This window comes from Pezoporus occidentalis, unplaced genomic scaffold, assembly GCF_034315485.1.
Source record: "Pezoporus occidentalis ecotype Australia unplaced genomic scaffold, CSIRO_AGI_Poc_V1 ctg16, whole genome shotgun sequence".
Taxonomy (NCBI): domain Eukaryota; kingdom Metazoa; phylum Chordata; class Aves; order Psittaciformes; family Psittacidae; genus Pezoporus; species Pezoporus occidentalis.
In genome coordinates this window covers 3,707,829-3,727,323 of record NW_026913425.1, presented here as the reverse complement: position 1 = coordinate 3,727,323, position 19,495 = coordinate 3,707,829, and the positions used below count along the sequence as shown (strand labels likewise).

General features: G+C 39.4%; 1 protein-coding gene and 1 long non-coding RNA gene across 2 annotated transcripts in view; one reads left to right on the top strand and one right to left on the bottom strand.

Annotated features, from left to right (window-relative positions):
- AP3B1 (adaptor related protein complex 3 subunit beta 1) overlaps positions 1-8,065 on the bottom strand; it is a 169,388-nt gene extending 161,323 nt beyond the window's left edge. The window contains exon 1 of the mRNA XM_062612402.1: positions 7,830-8,065. Within this exon, the coding sequence (XP_062468386.1) occupies positions 7,830-7,960 (131 nt within the window). The 5' untranslated portion in view covers positions 7,961-8,065. The remainder of the gene's footprint in view (positions 1-7,829) is intronic.
- Positions 8,066-8,719: 654 nt separating this feature from the next.
- On the top strand, positions 8,720-13,068 carry LOC134160344 (uncharacterized). Its single transcript, XR_009963518.1, has 3 exons — positions 8,720-9,128; positions 10,730-10,819; positions 12,702-13,068. It is a non-coding gene; the product is annotated as an uncharacterized LOC134160344 (long non-coding RNA).
- Positions 13,069-19,495: the final 6,427 nt, after the last annotated feature.

The following is a 19,495-nucleotide window of genomic DNA, read 5'->3' as shown; positions in this document are numbered from 1 at the left end:
AGGTCCCACGGACTTGTGCACGTTCAGGTTCTTAAGATGGTCTCGAACCAGATCCTCTCTTACAGTGGGCCCAAGGTCTTCATTCTCACAGTCCCTGCGTCTGCCTTCCAAGACTTGGGTGGTGTGGTCAGAGCCTTTGCCAGTGAAGACCGAGGCAAAGAAGTCATTCAGAACCTCAGCCTTTTCCAAATCCTGTGTAGCCAGTTCTCCTCATAGCTTTTGGAGGGGGCCTACATTCTCCCTAGTCTGTTTTTTATTTGCTATGTACTTGCAGAATCCCTTCCTGTTATCTTTAATATCTCCAGCTAAGTTTAGTCCTAACTGAGCCTTAGCTTTCCTAACCTGTTCCCTAGCTTCCTTGACAACATCCCTGTACTCTTCCCATGCCACCTGTCCTTGCTTCCACTTATTATAAGCCTCTTTTTTCATCTGAATTTTCCTCAGGAGCTCCTTATCCATCCAAGGAGGTCTCCTGGCCCTCCTGCTGCACTTCCTTCTGGTTGGGATGCAACACTCTAGAGCTTGTAGCAGGTGATCCTTGAATATCAACCAACAGTCTTGGGCCCCCCTGCCCTCTAGGGCTATATCCCATGGAACCTTATTAAGCAGGCTCCTGAAGAGGCCAAAGTCTGCTCTCTTGAAGTCCAGGGCAGTGAGCTTGCTGCACACTCTTCTCACTGTCCTGAAGTTTTGGAATTCGACCATCTCATGATCACTGCAACCAAGGTCGTCCTGGAGCGTCACATTTCCAACCAGCCCTTCTCTGTTGGTGAGCACGAGGTCAAGCATGGCACCTCTCCTTGTCAGCTCCTCTATTACTTGCAGAAGGAAGTTGTCTTCTACACAATCAAGGAACCTCCTGGATTGCTTGTGCCGGGCCGTCCTTCCAACAGATGTCAGGGTGGTTGAAGTCCGCCATGAGAACAAGGGCCTGTGAACGTGAGGCTTTTCCTGCCTATAGAGTGCTTCATCTGCAGGTTCTCCTTGATCAGGCGGTCTGTAACAGATCCCCACAGTAATGTCTCCCAAAGCTGTTCTCCCTTTAACCCTGACCCACAAACTCTCTGTGGACTGCTCACCTGTCCCCAGAGAGAGTTCCACACCCTCCAGCCTATCCCTAACATAAAGGGCAACTCCCCCTCCCTGCCTGCCAGGCCTGTCTTTCCTAAAGAGCCTGTAACCTTCCATTCCGACACTCCAGTCATAGGAGCCATCCCACCATGTTTCTGTGATGCCTATTATATCATACCCCCGTAGACGTGCACACATCTCTAATTCCTCTTGTTTGTTCCCCATGCTACGGGCATTTGTATAGAGGCATCTGAGCCAAGCTCCAAATGAAACCGGCTCATTGGCTGGCACGGCTGGGATATCTCTGCATCGCTCTGAGCATTTATTATAGGTGATGGGAACTGACTGGGTGTGTTGGGATGGAATGATGCCCCCCTCACCCAACACATCTAGTTTAAAGCTTTCTTGACCAGCCTGGCAAGCCTCCTACCAAAACCACTCTTCCCCTTCGTTGTCAGACCAGCTCCACCAGCCCCCACTAGACCTGGCCTATTAAATTGTGTCACATGCTCTAGATACCCAAACCCCTAACTATGGCGCCACCGTTCTAACCATTTATTAACCTGGCAAATCCTCCTAACCTTTTTAAGGTCCTCTCCTTTATCCTGGAGAATTGACGAAAAGACTATCTGAGCTCCAGATCCCCTAACCACCTCTACCAGCGCTCTGTAGTCCTTTTTTATGTTCTCCAGGCTACTGTTATCTATATCACTAGCACCCACATGGATCACTAGAAGTGAGTAATAGTCCATGGGACTTACTAGAGCGGGCAGCCTCTCTGCAACATCCCTGATCCGTGCCCCTGGTAGGCAACATCCCTCCCTTGAGACTGGGTCAGGTCAACAGATGGGTCCCTCTGTTCCTTTCAGAGTCCCCTATCACCATGACCTGCTGCTTTTTCCTGACAGCACCAGTAGCGACCTTAAGTACTTTCCCAGTTTCCTGCTGTGCAACTGTAGTACCTGAACAATGCTTGAGCAACTTGGTGCATGAACACCTCTAAGTTGCTGCTATGACCAACATCATGCAGATATGTAACTAAATACATTTCAAAAGCTGTAAGCAGATGGTAGCTAGTATGAGAAAGCAGTTTGAGACCCTTTCTGGAAAGTATGGTGATTTACTCTAAGATTATACACTGCCAGTATTTATAGACACTACTTCACCCAGCAACAAGGAGGGCTGAACAAAAGGATGATAAATACAAATCTTGCAATCCCACCACATATGACTTGTGCTACTATGCACACACTTCCAATGTTGCAGAGAAGCTTCCCCAAGATAAAAATCTTCTTTGGTGGCAGAAATCAGTTTCCTGAAGGCTGAAAAGGGGGCATATTAAATGGTGCTGCCATGTAAGCAGTCGTGTCAATTTACAGCCTAACTTGAAGTCAGTCATCAGAATATGTAGACACTTGCAGATCACTCTGCAGCATTTGATAGCTGTGGAGGGATTATAGGACAGAGTGAGATTCAGCTCTCCTGAAAATAGTGGGAAGACACTTCTTTCAAAGATACCACCACAAAGGTGTGCTGGAACCTACAACAAGGTTAGTATATTTACAACAAGGTTAGTATATTTACTTGTATGTAGACAACATTTCAGAAACACCACTGAAGAGCATTACAATGCTGTTTATATTCCAGAATGATGCCAAAAAAAAATAATCTTTATATGCCAAAATAATTCCAGTTTTTCAAGGTAAAAAAAGAAACCCAGAGTGTCACAGACAAGGACAGTGTTCAGAAAAGGAGAATTAAGAAAATCTGAAATTTCTTGTGTCAGTGTTATGTTATAACATTACAGAAATGCATTACTAATGCCATTCCAGATGCAGTGTCTAAGCAAGTGCCTAAGGCAAACGTGACAACTTAGCAGATATGCAGCCACTACAGTGAAGACCTTAAGCTATAAAACTTGCCTGAGGAGATAAAAAAGCCTCAAAAAATTTTAATGACTACATTAGAGAGAATCACAGCAAATCAACAGTTTATTGTTTGCATCCTCATGTGCCAAGAGCATAGAATATATGTAACAATATATTCACTGTGTGTCACTTCCCATCAAATCTGACTGATTTCATCTGGAGAAATACTCTGCACCCATGTTCATACACTGTATTTAGCTCCTATCCTGGTAATGACTACAGGGTTTAGATTTTATCTTGTAGAGTCATCAGTTCATCCAAACCATTAGTCTTTGCTGGCTTGTACATCCTACCGAAACTGGCATATCACCATATTAGTGGGAGTAGCGCCATTATAACAGATGGGAAAAGAAAGTAGTTATGCCAGCGAGCTAGCGGATGCCTCAAGTTTGAATATTAGGGCTGTAGTCTCCTCCAAGAATTTCACAAATGGCAGTCTATGTACAAGCTTTTCATGACCAGTTGAACAGGATATGCCAAGGCAAAACTGGATCAATTTAAGACTCCAAGAACATCTCTGGCAGCTGCTGAAAGCAAGTTTTTAGCTCTGATGAAGCTGGAAAAGTCTTCTGCACTGAGCATTGGGGAATGAGTATCTTAATGAAATCACCACCTTAGATCAGTCCTCTGCACAACAGGCTTGAAAATCTCAGGAAAAAAAAAGGGGGGGGGGGGGTGTCTGCAGCCCTGACGAGTTTTCTGATGAATAGCTCAACAGAATACATACACCAGATCTGCAGGAAAAAAGTCTAATAAATTACAAATGTATTTTGCTTGGCAGAAATACAGTTTTAAAGATGCAAATTGGTAAAGTTGAAAATGCATGTTATAAATTTTGCCACCTGCCTCAATAGTGTACTTATCAATTGATACCGACTCATGTTACTCCTGTGCTTCACCTGTAAAGTTTTACATTCAGCTTGGATACAGCCATAGCTAGTTTTATCTCAGAAATGGTATCGTTCAAATAATAAAAAAAAACCACATTATTATATTTTAATATTGCATACAAGTAATTTTTTTTAAAAATGTAATGTAGATTAAAATCCTCTGTCTACCTGCAGTTAACTTTAGGGAACAATAACTGCACAGTAAAGTATGCCATTAACATGGATTGTTACTAATTATAGAATCATAGAATAGTTAGGATTGGAAAGGACCTTAAGGTCATCTAGTTCCAACCCCCCTGCCATGGGCAGGGACACATGCTAAATCATATCACCCAAGGCCTCGTCTAACCTGGTCTTGAACACTGGCAGGGATGGAGCATTCACAACCTCCCTGGGCAACCTATTCCAGTGCTGTTAGGATTTTTCATTCCTCTACACAGAACAGGAGTACATAGTGTAACTATAAAAATATCTTATTAACTCAGGTGATGTGCATCGAACAGTGTCTCTGTACACGATACAGAAGATTTTGACAGTTTTCCAAGTAGGCAGTGCTTATTTCACTAATCCCACCAATCTAGACCATAAAGAAATACCTAGAGGTCCACAGACTGGATTCAGCTTGCCTGTAAGATTTACATGACCCTTTAGCTCTTACCAGTTTTCTGCTGAAAACTCTTGTTACGGATAAAGACTTATCTGCAGACCACTTCCAGTATGCTGGTGGCCCACAACCTGACCCTTTTTCTTCCTTCTCAAACATGTTGGGAATGTGAATGATGTACATCTGGGACCTCCTAGAGTGACCTATGTCTGGAATGTAACCAGTTCACAGACAAGTATCAGACTACCTACCTGGACACACAAAGAAATTCCTAACATTTAACTAAATAAGTTGTATAAAGGAGGAGCATCATGTCAGCTCATGTGACAAGCATGGAAGAGGGAGCAGGGAAGGAGACGAACCAGCATCTCCAGCCATGTAATGGGGCTTATTCCACACAAGAAGATTAAAGCTAACTCATCTCAGGTATAAAGGATCTCTTATTATTCAGTTATTGAGATTTTTAACAGAACGAACACAAAATTTCTACCCTCTGAACACGAGGCCCATCTCTAATGCATTTAAAGGGATTGAACCAAAATGCTTTTTAAAAGCAATACATACCAAATATGTAAGGTGTATGACTCTTTACTTAGGATTCAATACTCACAGAAAAACTCAGACCCAATCTCATACATTTGTTAAGAAAATCAAACCCAGTTTCAGTTCAGTCAAAATCAGCAAGGAAACAGTTTTTATGTGTATGTTGTACTTAACAGTAATGTATATAAGTTTAGAACAAGCTTCCTTCCTCACTTCTTTTGTCCTAAGCATTCACACAATTAGCTTATAGAAGTAGACCAAAGTTGTAGTTCTCAATTTTTTTTACTATATCACATATATATTAACTAACGCAAAACATACTATTTGCGCCTTGTTTTTATTAAGATAACTATTTATTTCAATTACTATTTCATCTTCATTGACCTTTTAACAGTCAAACTTTCCCCTTAGTCATGTTTAAGATGTCACCACAACAAAAGTTTCAAGGCACTGAGATATTTTCAATACTGATAGCATGTGCCCCAACCAAACCACATCACTAACATGTCAAGAAAATACTATGTGCATTAACTGAACTGAAAGTTCTATTTGTAATTGAAAGTGAAGGAATGAGTCACAGAATTGCCAAAGGTAAAAAAAGGCAGCTTTAGAAGGATAATAGGACACATCAGCTTTTGATACCAAGGGATGCTCAGAACTTTTAAATGATACTTCATCTGAGTATTTCTATTGAAATGCTAAGAGCAAAAGCTAGGCCAAATAATTTGTATTAAGTCAACTGTAGACTTCAGATTTAAGTCTACTGGTATTAACTTGTGCCTCTGTATGCAAACTGCCATAGGCTGTTCCATACAATTCATGCTGCAAGACTGAAGACAGCCTATCCTAATAAACAATCTGCTTATTTCAGAAGTATTTTGGCATATTTCCTCTTCAGGACAAACAAAAACCAGACAACAGAGAAAAGAGACTGGAATTTTTTAAAGAAAGCACTTACAGTGATATCTTGATATTTACATTTTAGTCACATGATATTGTTCAAATTCACTGGCAACAAGCAAGTGCAGGCCTTTAGTCCAACAATTACTGCAACAACATTCTGGGCCATATATCTGCCCATCTCCAAAGGAAGAGTACTTCTTGTATCATCAGTAGGTCTAAGGAGGAATCCCCCTTCCTCAGCATCAAAAAAAAAATTGCCAAGCACTGAAAACTCACAGTGATATGGGACATAAGCATATCAATGATCACATTCAGCAGAGCTGAGCGACAATCAAGAGATCAGTGAACAAACTCTGAAAAGCCACAACAGTAATTTTATTTTGTTCTCCATCTGAGCTACATTCCTGTTTCAAGATTTTCATTTTGGCTCTAAGGAGACGAAATTTTGTTTGCTTCTCAGTAAGGAGTTTTCAGGCTATTACCAGCATGGACTATATGACATACATGTCATACGCTTGATAAATGGCTACTGCATTTTCCAAAAACACTGCAACAGTCTGCTTTTCTGACAATAATCCTCACCTGCAGTGAGGCCTTTTTCACACTATCCAAATTTCATAATCTTCCCTGGACCGTGTCTGTTCCTCGACTATCCAATCATACTTAGAGTTCACCCACACAAGTCTGCATTATGGATAACTTGGATTTCAACAAGAACTAGGATTAAATGAGGTATGTAGCTACTTATGACATGACCAATGATTGGGGCTCAGCCCTCTGTGGAAAAGAAGCAGCGGTTAACAGATAAAAGACCAAATTTGCTTCTATGAACGGGACAGGAAAGGAAGCATGCAAACAACAAATGAGCTGCAACACACATGTCAGCAGAAAGGCATCCACACTAGAGCAGCAAAAATTTTAACTGCAGCAGAATGAAAAAGTATTTAGTGCAATGGCAGCGGAAGAGAAACATGACTAGTCTGGCAAACTGAGGCCTATCAGCTGCTGTCTCATAGAGCTTAAGCATCAGAGTGCCAGACGCCTCATGTCGGTGTGATTTACTCTGGTGTGGCCCAGAAATAAACACATCAGTCGAGGTTTCTAGCGCATGGATGTTCTTTTTGTGCAGAACAATCAAACTGAAGAGGCAGTGATTGATTTTAGTTTAGATTGACCTTAGTTTAGATTGACCTTAGTTTATGGCGCTTTTTATTGGTTGCTCTTGGAATAGATTTCCAATTTGCTGTAGGATACAATTCCAGCTTAGCAACCCTCTTGATCCTTCCATTTGGACACTATTTATTTTTTTTTTTACGCTTTCCAACTCACTTCTTTAAGGAGCTGAAGGCTCTTTGGGCCAATGCACTTCGGCTGGTTTTTCCTCCTCCATTTCCTCATTTTGACTTCTGACCAAGCCACAGCACTGTTAACACCCACTTCCAGCTGGCCGCCTCGCTGTAATCAACTACATTCCCAACTGCAAGTCCCCCAAATACTTCTACGCCTCTTTTTTTAGCTGCGTTTGAAGGCAAAATTAAACTAAGCCAGCGTGGCTAGCTTCCAAAACAACGGAAAACTGCTAACCAGCTTTTCAAACAAGCTAACACAAAAACTTTACAGATTACCCGTTCTGCTACGCACAACTTAAAGGTAAGCAAGCCAACTTCCACAAGAATTCACATCGGGGTAGAAGCGGGCAGGCCGGGCCCGACTGCGACCCCTGCAGCTGCCCCCCGGGAGGAGCCCCAAGGCCCCTCTCCTCCTCCCACCCCGACCCCTGAGGACAAGGGTCCCGCTAGTGCAGCACAGCCCAGGAGATCGCTCCCCGCTCACGCACCCAACAGACCCGAGGCACGGGCCCCGCTGCCCGGCCCAGCCCGGCTCCCTTACTTCTTGACGTCGGTGCAGAAGAGCCCGAAGGCCGCAGGAATCGAGGGGGTCGTGGTGGTCGCCGCCTCCTGGGCCAGCTCGGGCGCCGCCTCTCCTCCCTGCTCGCTGTAGCTGAGCCCGTTACCAGACATGCTGCGGCCGATACTTCCCGCTCCCACAAACTTACCGGCGCGGCACACCCCAAACCTTCCCCCCCGGAAGCGGCGGGACACGGCCAGCACGGCGGGGCGGGCAGGTCACGAGGCGGGAGGCGGGGCCAGCCAGCGGAGGCGGAGCTCGTCCCGCCCAGAGGTGCTGTCGGTGGGGGTGGCGCAGGGCGGGGTGTGTCCCGCTTCATGGGACAGTTGGAGTGCGCGGCTTCCCCTCAGGTGCGGAGGACCTCGGTAGGTAGAGAGAGCTTCGAGCTGCTCGGGGGCCGGGCTCTGCTTCCCAGCCCTAGGCCGTTTCTTGGGCACAGCCTTTGAAAGCACAAAGTATGGCCGATGGCATCAGCTCGTCTTTGTTTCTGGTAATCTGTATTACAAGTTTATTTACTTCCCAGTAAATGGCGGCACCTCGCGCTGCCCTCCACACTCACGTTACGGAAGCGGTGGGATAGTGTAGACTAACAGCAGGAGTTTACATAGAGAAGGCCATAAAATGTAAAAGGATAAGTCAAAAATTGTCTGAGAAAAGTTTCTCTCATTTCTTTTTCCAGTCTTGGGCATCTTTACCCTTTTCCTCCAGTGTCTGAGAAATAATCTTGTGTTCATGAAAATGGATATTTATCCATCCCTGACATAAATTAGGAGAGTCCAACGTTTTCATCCTGAGAACTGAACTCATTTCCAAAAGGTTACAGTTCATAATTAATACTTTTCATCTTGCACAGGGAAGACAAAAACAAAATAATGGATTGTCATAGTATTTTTCCAAAACAGCTTTTTGATTTGCTTGTCTTTCAGCAGTCTGTACATTTCTGAGTGAAACTGAGTCATTGGCAAGCAAATAAATGTGACTAAAAGAGTTACCAGTACAGGATCTATTAAGAGTTCAGGGCCGCTGTGACGGCAGTTGTCCTCAGTAGCTGCCTTCTATGAATGCCAACATTTTGGTTTTGTTTTATGATCCTCTCAGCTTTTTTCTTTGCAGGACTGTCTCTTGAAAGTCATGGCTTAGAATGTAGATGTCCCTGTGTGAATATGCTTGACCATCACCATTTTACCTTTTGGTTCTTTGTAAACTTACGTTTTTGTCCTGCCCTTTGCCCTGTTTGCACTAACAGCCATCATAGTCTTCACTCCCATAGTCATACTCTCTGTAAGTATCTCAATATAACTGCCGTTATAAATGTTGATGCTCTTCCAATGATGTGACTTGAGGTGGTCACCTCTCAATCATACCCAGTCAAATGGCATCCTACATCCTGAGTTTAAGGGATCAAAAACCAGAGTAGGCTGCTGGAGAACTGGGTCTGAGCTAAACAAAGGTGTCTGCTTACTGCTCTCCTAAGAGTTTATGATGTTGCTCTGATCTACAGAGAGATCTGAGAATTCGTACCAGCCATTCTATGAAATTGTTTCTGTTTTTCAAACCATGCATTAAAGCAGTGGTGAGAACACTGGTTCCAGTCATGGTTATGCTTACATAAGGTGCCCCACCTACATCTTTTATTTGTGTATAAGGCACATACAGTGTAGGAAGGGGTAGCCTGCAATAGGCCAAGTCCATAGTTTGTCAGGTGGATCTATTCTTTTAAGATTGTCTGCCTGTTCTTTGAAGCAAGAGGTTTAAAATGCTTGCTTTTTTTTTGGTATAGATCTGTAAGTGCTTATTTTTAGCAGTAAGAAAGATTTCAAGTACAACCAACTAATTCTTTTATTTTTACTTGTATCTCTTAAAAAGCAATCTTAGGGGAAGGGATAACAGAAAAAGATAACAGTAGACTTGTAGAGTATTTCAGAGAAATTTGTGGGAGCACAAACATGGGGAAAAGCAGACAGGTGGGCTATTGAGGAGGATAATCATGGGACTTTGATATGAGGGGCAGATAATAACAGTGAAGCAGAGCTTGGGAGGGCCTGAAACTGAGAACAGAAAGCAAATATTATATGAAGATTTATCAGTTCTCATTAAACACTCTTATGAGGAAGACTAGCGATAAGCTCTTGCTGTTGGTTCTTGAGTTTTAGTTTGAAATATTCCACAACTGTTCAATGACTAGCCTTTTCTTGGCTACATTAACTCTTCAGAATCACCATGCAGTGATAATATACTTGCACATTGGATATATATCTGTACAAGATTATGTCAGAATTACTGAATTATGAAACAAAAATGCTACCTAATCGTCTTACATTCACTGATTACAGTATACTGTGTTTCAAGTTTTTTGTGCAATGTAAGAAAAATAAGACAAAGCTTGAAACAGGGATTTTTAATCCCATCAAGGATTAAAACAGAAGACTTTTGCTTCTCAGTTTTCCACTCATCATGTTATTTTTTGAAACCGTTTCACCTCCATGATTCATACCATTTTCACAACTGATAATTCTGTGGTATCTAGTAAATTGCATAGTTTCTTACTCATCCACTCATAGATGTAAATGACTGTATAATAATATGTGATATTTGGATATAACTTTTAAAAGATAATTACACTGAGCAATAACTTCCAAGTTTCTACGGAAGGGAAGAGGAATATTAGGGGTAAACACATAATACATTTTCATTAAAACTTACATATTGCATGTACATAAGCATTTAAAGAAAAAAAAAATTCATGTTACTTAACAAACTAATCTTGTAATTCAAACAAACATTAACTCAAACAAACATTAACTTTTCTTTAACTTTATGAAGCATTTATAGAAGATACTTTGAAGTTTTTTACAAAGTTACGCCCCTTTTTTTATCTTCAGCTGAGCGGGGCTGCAGTCTGCTTATTTGATGCCCTCTTGTGGCTCAGATTATTAGTATGCTGTTTGCCATGAAAAACAGGAGATGCATTGGTAAGGAAACTATTTTTTAATAGAATTCAAGCTCTTTATAACAGAAATGTCAAGATATTAAGTGATTTGATCATATTTTCTATAGTGCTGATAGTTTCTGATATACCTAAAATGCGCAGCGTAGCCCACACAAATCTATAAAAGTGTTTACTTCAATTTTTTAGTAAATATCATTTATGAAATATAAGTAATGATACAATACAGATTTCTGAATATTAATATTTTTCATTCAGTAATGATTTAGAAATCTGGTGTATAATCACCTACTTTGAAATTAAGAACCAAGTACTCATTCCCTAACCTGAAATAATGGGGTTTCAGTCTGAGGCATGAGCTCAGCTGCTGGTATTCCCAAGTAGTTTAAGAAAACTAACGGGTCTAAAAAACCACGTTGATCTGCCTCTCTCCAGTTGAATCTGGAGTTGAAATAATAATAAAAGCTAACTGGTGTTCTTTCAAAAATAGCTGTTCTCCATTCCCTAGCAGAACAGGCTACCATTTTACCCACATGAGCTGCTCACGTATCCACTGTTGAGACCAGGACCATTTTGCTCCTACAGCGCTTCTACAAACTCTGAAATTACACAACATGTGTCTTCTGGCTTCATCAGTTAATATTCTTGCAAATGATTATTAAGATTTTGGTTAAATGATGAATAGGAAAAGTCGAAAGCAAAAAGCAAGAATAGAACACGAAAGAGAAAATGTTTAAAACTAGAACAATTTCATTATATAAGTGCTTTGTAATTTCTTCAAGCATAAATATGCAAAATAGATATTACCAGAATTAGAATTATAATTTTTCTTTATATATAAAATCAGATTTTACTTTTATTCTGATAGAATTAAAAAAGGTCAAGATTGTATTCAAAACTATTACAGAAATATAAAAATTTCCAAATATAAATAAAACTAGTGGAATAAGTGCTCTTTCAGTCTTGTACTAATACCATGCCTGGTGTTTCAATGATAATTAAAATCCGTATCAGATCCAAGGTGAATTAGACTTCAAAACTTTCACTATAATTGAAAAGATTCTCTATTAATTCTTCATTATTTAATCTCACAGATATTTAAAATCACACCATTGAATACCATATCAAAGTAGTAAACCCATATTAACTTGGAATAAATTCCTGGTCACATACAATGCTCACAGAACTCAAGTAATGAGTTTAAAAGGTTCAAAACAATGCTCAAATTTTTACTGCACTGTATCCTAGTTTAAAAAAAATACCTACTGCTACAGAATGAAAAGAATTATTGTATCTGAGAAGATTTACCTTGCTTAGGAAAAGAAATTCTGGGTGTGGTGGGTCCTTTCAAACATCCAACTTACCCACAACTACCTTTCTAACGCAGTCACAAGTTACATATTTGTTCTTGATCTGCCTTGTTAACATCAATTCTTGTTTTCCCCTTGGATCATAAAATCAGAGAATCATAGGATGGTTGGGGGTGCAAGGGACCTTAAAGCTTACCTAGTTTCAACTGCCCCCCTGCCATGGGCAGGGACACCTTCCACTAGGGGGAGAAACAGAGAACTCTCTTACTGTAGGAGGCACAATAAGGCACAACGCCAAGAAATGGTTACTCTTCACATTTTCCTCAGGGTGAAACACTTACATTACTTACCCTACCGGATTTTTTTAATTCATGTTAATTTATAAATGGTTTCTGGAAAGAACATAATGAACTGGCTGAGAATCAGGTCTGTAAGCAATTGCTACACTCAAGTGCACTTACATATGAAAGGGGTGAAAGGGCCAATAAATTGTTTTCCTGGTAGATAAAGAATGAGGAAGTTGAAAGATTTATCTTGGAAATAACACTGGATATACAGAAGATAATTTCAGCCTTTTTTTTTTTCTTTTTTTGTCAGAGATTCCCCCTATAGTCACATCTGAATAGTGACCCTTCCTAACCTGGAACTCCAAAGGCCATGGAAACATGTGTTCTTGTTGAACATAACTCTGCCTTGTTTAATATAAGGGTTTCTCAGCACCCTACAACTGTGATTCTAAAACTAGCTTATTTAGTTACTTAATTCTGAAGGTTTTTTCCTATAATTAAATGTTATCGCTCAGGCAAGATGTATGTCCTGTTTCTTAAAAAATGTTGGGAATCCATAGTAAAGAGAATTTATGCAAAAAAAATCTGTTTGAAATATTTTTAAAATAATTATTATAATTGTAATATTATTACATTTGTAATTATATTAATCTTAATTACATTTATTTAATGTTAAAGTATGAGTATAACATTAAATTAAAATTATGAATATATTAATTACAACATGTAAAATAATCTTACATTAAAATGTTTGTGGAAATATCAGACTGTCTCTGGTATTTATTCTTTTTACTGATTAGATACCTTAATCCTTATTCAGTGTTACTTATTCAGTGTTACGGAATCACTGAAAAGTACATAATTTTTTCATAGAAGGAACTTCTTTAAAATTTATGTGAGAAAAGTAGATTTCTCTCATTTTAAATACTAAAATAAAGGAAATACAGTGCATATTTATAAATTCTCATTGTTAAACCTATTTTTGCATGTGAATCCACAACCCTTTCTTATAATATAGGCAGCAGTTAAATACAGAGTACTAGCAATCAGTCCTGGTCGGTATATCTCATGATGTATTTAACAAAACTTGAAATCATACAGAGAAATCGAGATAAAGAATGACTTACAAGAAAAAAGGCTAACTAGACTTGAACTCTTTGGCCTAGAAAATAGACATTTAGTAGAGATCTATCTGTTTTATGGCAGATATCTATGAAGTGACAAATCTCACAGAGAACATGGTATTTTTCTCATCTGCTAGGAGGAATCAAACTGGTAAATTGTAGATACAAAATAAAGGTTCTTTATTTTCTACAGCACAATTGAAATGTGGGTTTTAATAGTTATCATAGGATATTGTTGATGGCAAAAGTTTTCATGAGTTCAAAGAACAGGAAGACAAACTCATGAAGAAAAAGTTATTAAATACAAAGATAAGAGCTCTGGCTTAGGAAGTTCTCAAACCAGAAGTTTATTATAGAAAACTACCATTACATACTCTCTTTGTTCTGATACTCTTCCATAAGAACCTGGTACTTAAACGTTCTTAAACATCCTGGGTAGATGTACCTTTGCAGGTACAACTGTTTTTATGTATTTCAGTTCAGTATTACCATTGCAGTTATGTACATGTGTGAGCATCCTGCTGTCTTACAACACAATAGCTGAAAAATGAGAAATTGCAGGTGATAAACTGAGTTCATACAAACCACTGAAAAGTGCTCTACAGAGCACCAACAGCCCATACAGTGAAACTAGGAATTTCAATGCAATATGAAAGAAGTAATAACTAAAGAAATTTGCACATATATTATCAAATGTCACAATTTACAAAAGACTGGTAGTCCAAGAACGTGGGAATTAAAGTCATGCTATCTTTCTGTGTCTGTTTCCTTTTGTAAGAAATGGCAACACACTGGTCTACCCATCTGTAGTTGAAAAATACCACATATGAGACAAGTCAGGCTACACATCCCATTCTGATCACAAAAGCTGAAACTTTAATCAGCGTTCCTGTTTTATTTGAGAGAAAAACAGAAACATCCTTTGTTTTCAGTCTTATTTATCCCCTCAGGTCTTGTTTGGCATTTCTGCCTTTGAAGTTGTGAAAGAAAATTTGTGTTTGCTCCTGCCAGATCACTGTGATCAGTCATTAAAAATATTAAATGTTTACAGGGCTATTATGGCTGTCTTTAAAATCTACTTGAAATGTTATATCTAGCATGACTCATCTGTTCTGTTCTCAGAAACACCAAGTCCCAGCTTGCTGGTTGTCCTTCAATTGTAATGCTTTGGTGCTGCATGGTTATTAGATTCCGAGTGCTGCATGATTATTAGTGTCCATGCTACTTTAGTCACCAATTTTCCTATGAAAATAATATAAAATAATGTGATGATGCTGAAGGAGCAAAATCCTGATTTGCTTTCTATATCTCTTCGTTCCATAACTGAACTCAAAGGAGAAAAGCTTTCTTACAAAAGTTCATTGGCAATGAAATAGTGTCTTTGGAGTATTACTCAAACACCAGACAAGCAACTAGCAGAAGAGCAGAACTCTGCTTCCTTTCAAACTTTGATGACATCTTTAAAGATTTGCCAGTATGTCATGCTGACACCAGAAAATTCTGCTTCTATGGCCTTTGATGTCTGCATTTCTTCCTTCTCTTTATTGATACTGACTGAATCATTAAAGACTAGTGAAAGAAGACAGCTGCATTTCCATTACCCCCTTTTACTGGTTGTTCATCAGGGAATGATAGTTGCTTGTTACTGGGCTGAGTTGCTGTAATAGCTGAACATGAGCCGTGGGTCATACAGCTCATACCCGTATGGGTATACCCAGAATTGAAGACAGCTGGCATATGGCACATTGCTCCTGAACAGGACTGCAGCATCATTACTCAGTTGTTCATCTTTTCTGGAATTTCTTTTTCAATTGTTTTAGCAATGTTATTGATCTGGTGTGGATCTGTGGCCAAGTTATACACTTCCACCACCTCCCGCTCATCACATTCACAGTGCTGCAGGTCCCAGGAAGTTGACAGCGTCCTTGCACAAGGATATGTTGTTACAGGCATCTTCACAGACAGTCTGGGAAGCAGTGTGTGACTCCAGGTCCTAGACAAGAACAGGTAGGACCACTGCCGTTGTACACCACCAAGAAGTCTGATCTCCATGTCTCATTTTTGTCTCGTCTCAGCAGAGCAACAGTGACAGCCCATCCATCTGGGTCTTTTTCAAATCATACTCCGGGATGTCCAGAATAGTGAGACCCAAATCAATATTTGCACCAAGCATCTTGTTTGTCTGATTTGGTTTTATCCCTGGTCCTTGAACTAGCAACGGCACTTTGGTATCAAACTCATACAACTGCCATTTGTCTATTGTCAAAGAAAACTGGCAATGTGGAAGCCATTGTCTGATGTGTAAAAGATGTATGTGTTGTCTTATTCTCCATTCAGTTCCAGTTTCTTCACTAGCTTCTCTATCAGGTCATCTACTGACAGCAGAGTTTGCCACCTCTTTCTATAAGCATCATCAAGAAACTGTATTAAAAGGTTCACTGGAGTATTTGCTTGTCGAATTAAACAGTGCTTGTTCTTCACATGAATATTAAAATTGCTGTTCAAGGTTTTTCATGCTTATTTTATTAGAAGAAGAAATTGGTGGGATAAGCAAAGTCAAAGTAATGGCCAGTGTTATACAAAAGGAGCAGCTCTACAGGGACACTGAAAAGGAGTGTCAACTATTCTGAAACTGCAAGACTGAGTATACAGCACAGATAAACATGGCACACTAGACCAGATAGTGGGAATATGGGAGTGGGATGAGGAATGCAGTTGGGACAACAGGGAATATCACACCTATGCAATGGCAAGGGTTGTCCACCTCTGGTTCTCCTCAGCAGAGCTTTGTGTACTGGGATTTGCTTCTGGGGCAGAAGATAATCCTGAGCATTGGAGAGAACTACCCCACCCATGCACATGTTCACTTAGATGTGTGCTTGGGGTTACTGCGGAAAATAAAACTGTCGTGATTTACACCTAGCCAGACAGCTCTGAAAGAATCAGATTTCACCCTTGATACCAAATAGCCTTCATTCTGCTTTGAGAAAAGCATTTCTTCAATGCAGCTTTGTGCACTATGTCCTATTCCCTGAAAACAGAGGGACAAAACCAAAAAGCAGTTGCCTTCTGCACAGTTTCCTACCCACTTTTTCAGCAAATCTGGAGCTGTAGAAGTCCTCTTTTCATATTCACTCAAGCACCCATTCAGACTTGCTTCTTCTGATGGCTGATGTGTTTCCACCTCTTACCTGCATTTTACTAATGTGGGTGCTTAAGTGCTTCATTTTCAAAAAAAGATGAGGTCTTACATATTTTTCAGCAAAAATTAATTTAAGCAGAATTAGTATCTTTAAAAGCAGACTACTTTTACCCAGGCCCTTGCTAATGAGTTGAACGTCTAAATTCAGGCACTCTTATTTTAAGGGTTAGGCAGTTACAAACACCAGAACAGAGTACACCAGCAAAACACTTCTAAATTGAGATGAACTTTCAGGCTTTCCAAAACAGCAATAGATTTAAACTTTAAGCTACATAGGAACTGAATAGTTCGGGTGTGTAAAGATATCCCTTTTCCAATACTTTGGGCTTTCATCAGTACTACATTTCTTTCTGGATACTGTTTTCTCGTAGTCTGAATGGTACTCAACTTCCATGAGACAGAAAAGCAGAGAAGATTTGATACCAAACACTGAGAAAATATGGGGGAATTCTCAAAAGTATCTTGTATTTTTGCCCTACTCTTACTCTTCTTTGGAGAAAGGAGACTAAGAGGTGACCTCTTTTTCTGACCAAGTATGGGCTGTCTTACGTTCTTGTAATTGAGATTGTGACATGGAAGTAGTACATGAAAATCTCTCCTATAGCAGTAAGGGGAAAAAGTGGTATAGAAGGTGCATGGAACATAAAACTGGAAATTGGAAATAAAAGTACCTAGAAAATACAGTTTTAGAAGAAAGGTTGGAGGAATACACAGTAGAAAACCTCTCCATTCTTTCCACAACACGTAGGTTAAGGATACCAAATCACTGATACAGGTTGGTGAGGCACTGTAATATGTTGCACAAGGAAGGTGTGAATGCTTTATCCCTGGCAGTGTTCGAGGCCATGTTGGACAGGGCTTTGATAAAAGCTGGTCTAGTGTGAGGCATCTGTGCCCATGGCAGAGGGGCTGGAACTAGATGATCTCAAGGTCCTTTTCAATCCTAACCATTCTATGATTCTGTATAATTTACTCATTTCTACCCAAACAAAGTAAATTTAAATTCTAATCTTCCAAGAAGAAAAATAAAAATTTGTATTCATCAGGGGTTTTGTTTGGGTGGTTGCTTTTGGGTTTTTTTTGTTGGGTTGGTTTTTTTTACTTTCCCACATGAAGCCACCTTGAGATTTTTGAAGTAAACTTAGCTGTGGCATATAATTTGACTTAGTTGCATTGGAAATCAGTGCTTTTGAAATTTCTTTTACATGGATTGATTTCCCAGCCTTGTCTCCTGGGGGATCCTAGCTGTCACTATTCCCTGATTTGTAAATCCACAGACAGAAAAGGGCTGTCCATAGGTTCACATTCTGTTTACAGCATAAAGAGATATATTATTAGTATGAATCAGTGTTGAAACAAAATCATTCATATGCAGTTTTTTTCTATATTGGTTAATGAAAATTTGTCTGTGGTAGTTCCAGCTTTGGACACGAGAGGTAGATATTTTCACATGGAACCTGCAGCAAATACTCAACATTACTGAACAACTTCTTGTTATACTCCAAGATAAGCAGTGATCAGGAATTGTGTTTCCTCTTCTAGGTCTTGTGTAGGAATACATTTACAAAAAGCAAGATTAATTGAAAAGATGTAATGTGGAGAATGGGGTAGCCATGAATTGATTTATAATCAACTACTGTGCTATGGGGATCTTAGGACATCAGAGGGGATGTAGTGTCTTGTGAATGTTTTGTTCTCCAGACAAACTATAGTTCTGTAGAAGATGGAGAGTATGTGTCAGTGGCACTCACCTGCCCTGCACTGATTCTAATGATTTTCTATGTGTGTTGGGACTTTTTTGTGAGGTGTTTGTTGTTCTCTGCAAGCTAAGCAGTGAATGACTAAAAGCCAAAGTAGCTGTACACTGAGAGTTTAAACTACTGAGTTTAAACACTGTTATGTTTCTATTATGTGGTTTGGGGTTTTTTTAATAAGAAGTCTTGGGGAGGAAATACTTGAGTCTATTAAAATATTTAAATTTTCAATATTGTGAGAATTTTTCATGTGTATATATAAAGGAGAAAAAGCAACACATTACCTGTATTTATCTTCCACAGGGACACGTACACATTCCCTGGTTAACTGCTACCTAGCAGAAGGATTATCAATGACAATTTTTTTAAAAGGGACCATGAAAGATTTTTGTATGCAAACAGGAGCACTGCTTTACATATGGACCTAAGTCAGATTATTATGTTTAAAATATTATCTGTATTTTCATATTCTAATAGTTACCTAAACATAATTTTTTGGTTTCTTAAAAGGCAGTAGTGTAGGCTTTCAGCATACTTTTTCACAGGTATGTGTTACACAGACTCACAGTATCCAATGTAAAAAATAACCTTTCTCATTCTACATCTTTTTTTATCACCTGAGATGTCCAATATAGTAATCTATATCTTTTTTCAAACTGCCATTTTGAGATGTTATTTTAAGGTTATATTTGTGTTGTCAGTAAGAAGTTATTGTATAGAGAATACTATTTACTTAAAAGGCGTCTGAAATTTTAAGTAACTAATTGCTGTTAATTTTCTGAAATTTCTGGATAAGTACCTTTGTTGTGTTTCATTTATGTGATAAACCTAACTTTTCTGTGATGGAGCCTTCCAATATTTAGAGCAGCAGTTTATGCAGTTACTTTGTCTGTGTTCACTGTGAAAACTGACCGATGTAGATTCCTGTATCCACTATACTCACTTTCTTCAGGTGTCTTCAGACTGAATGGTATCAGTTCAGTTTTGCTCACAGGTTTGATGGTGTAAGTACGTAATCCCTGAC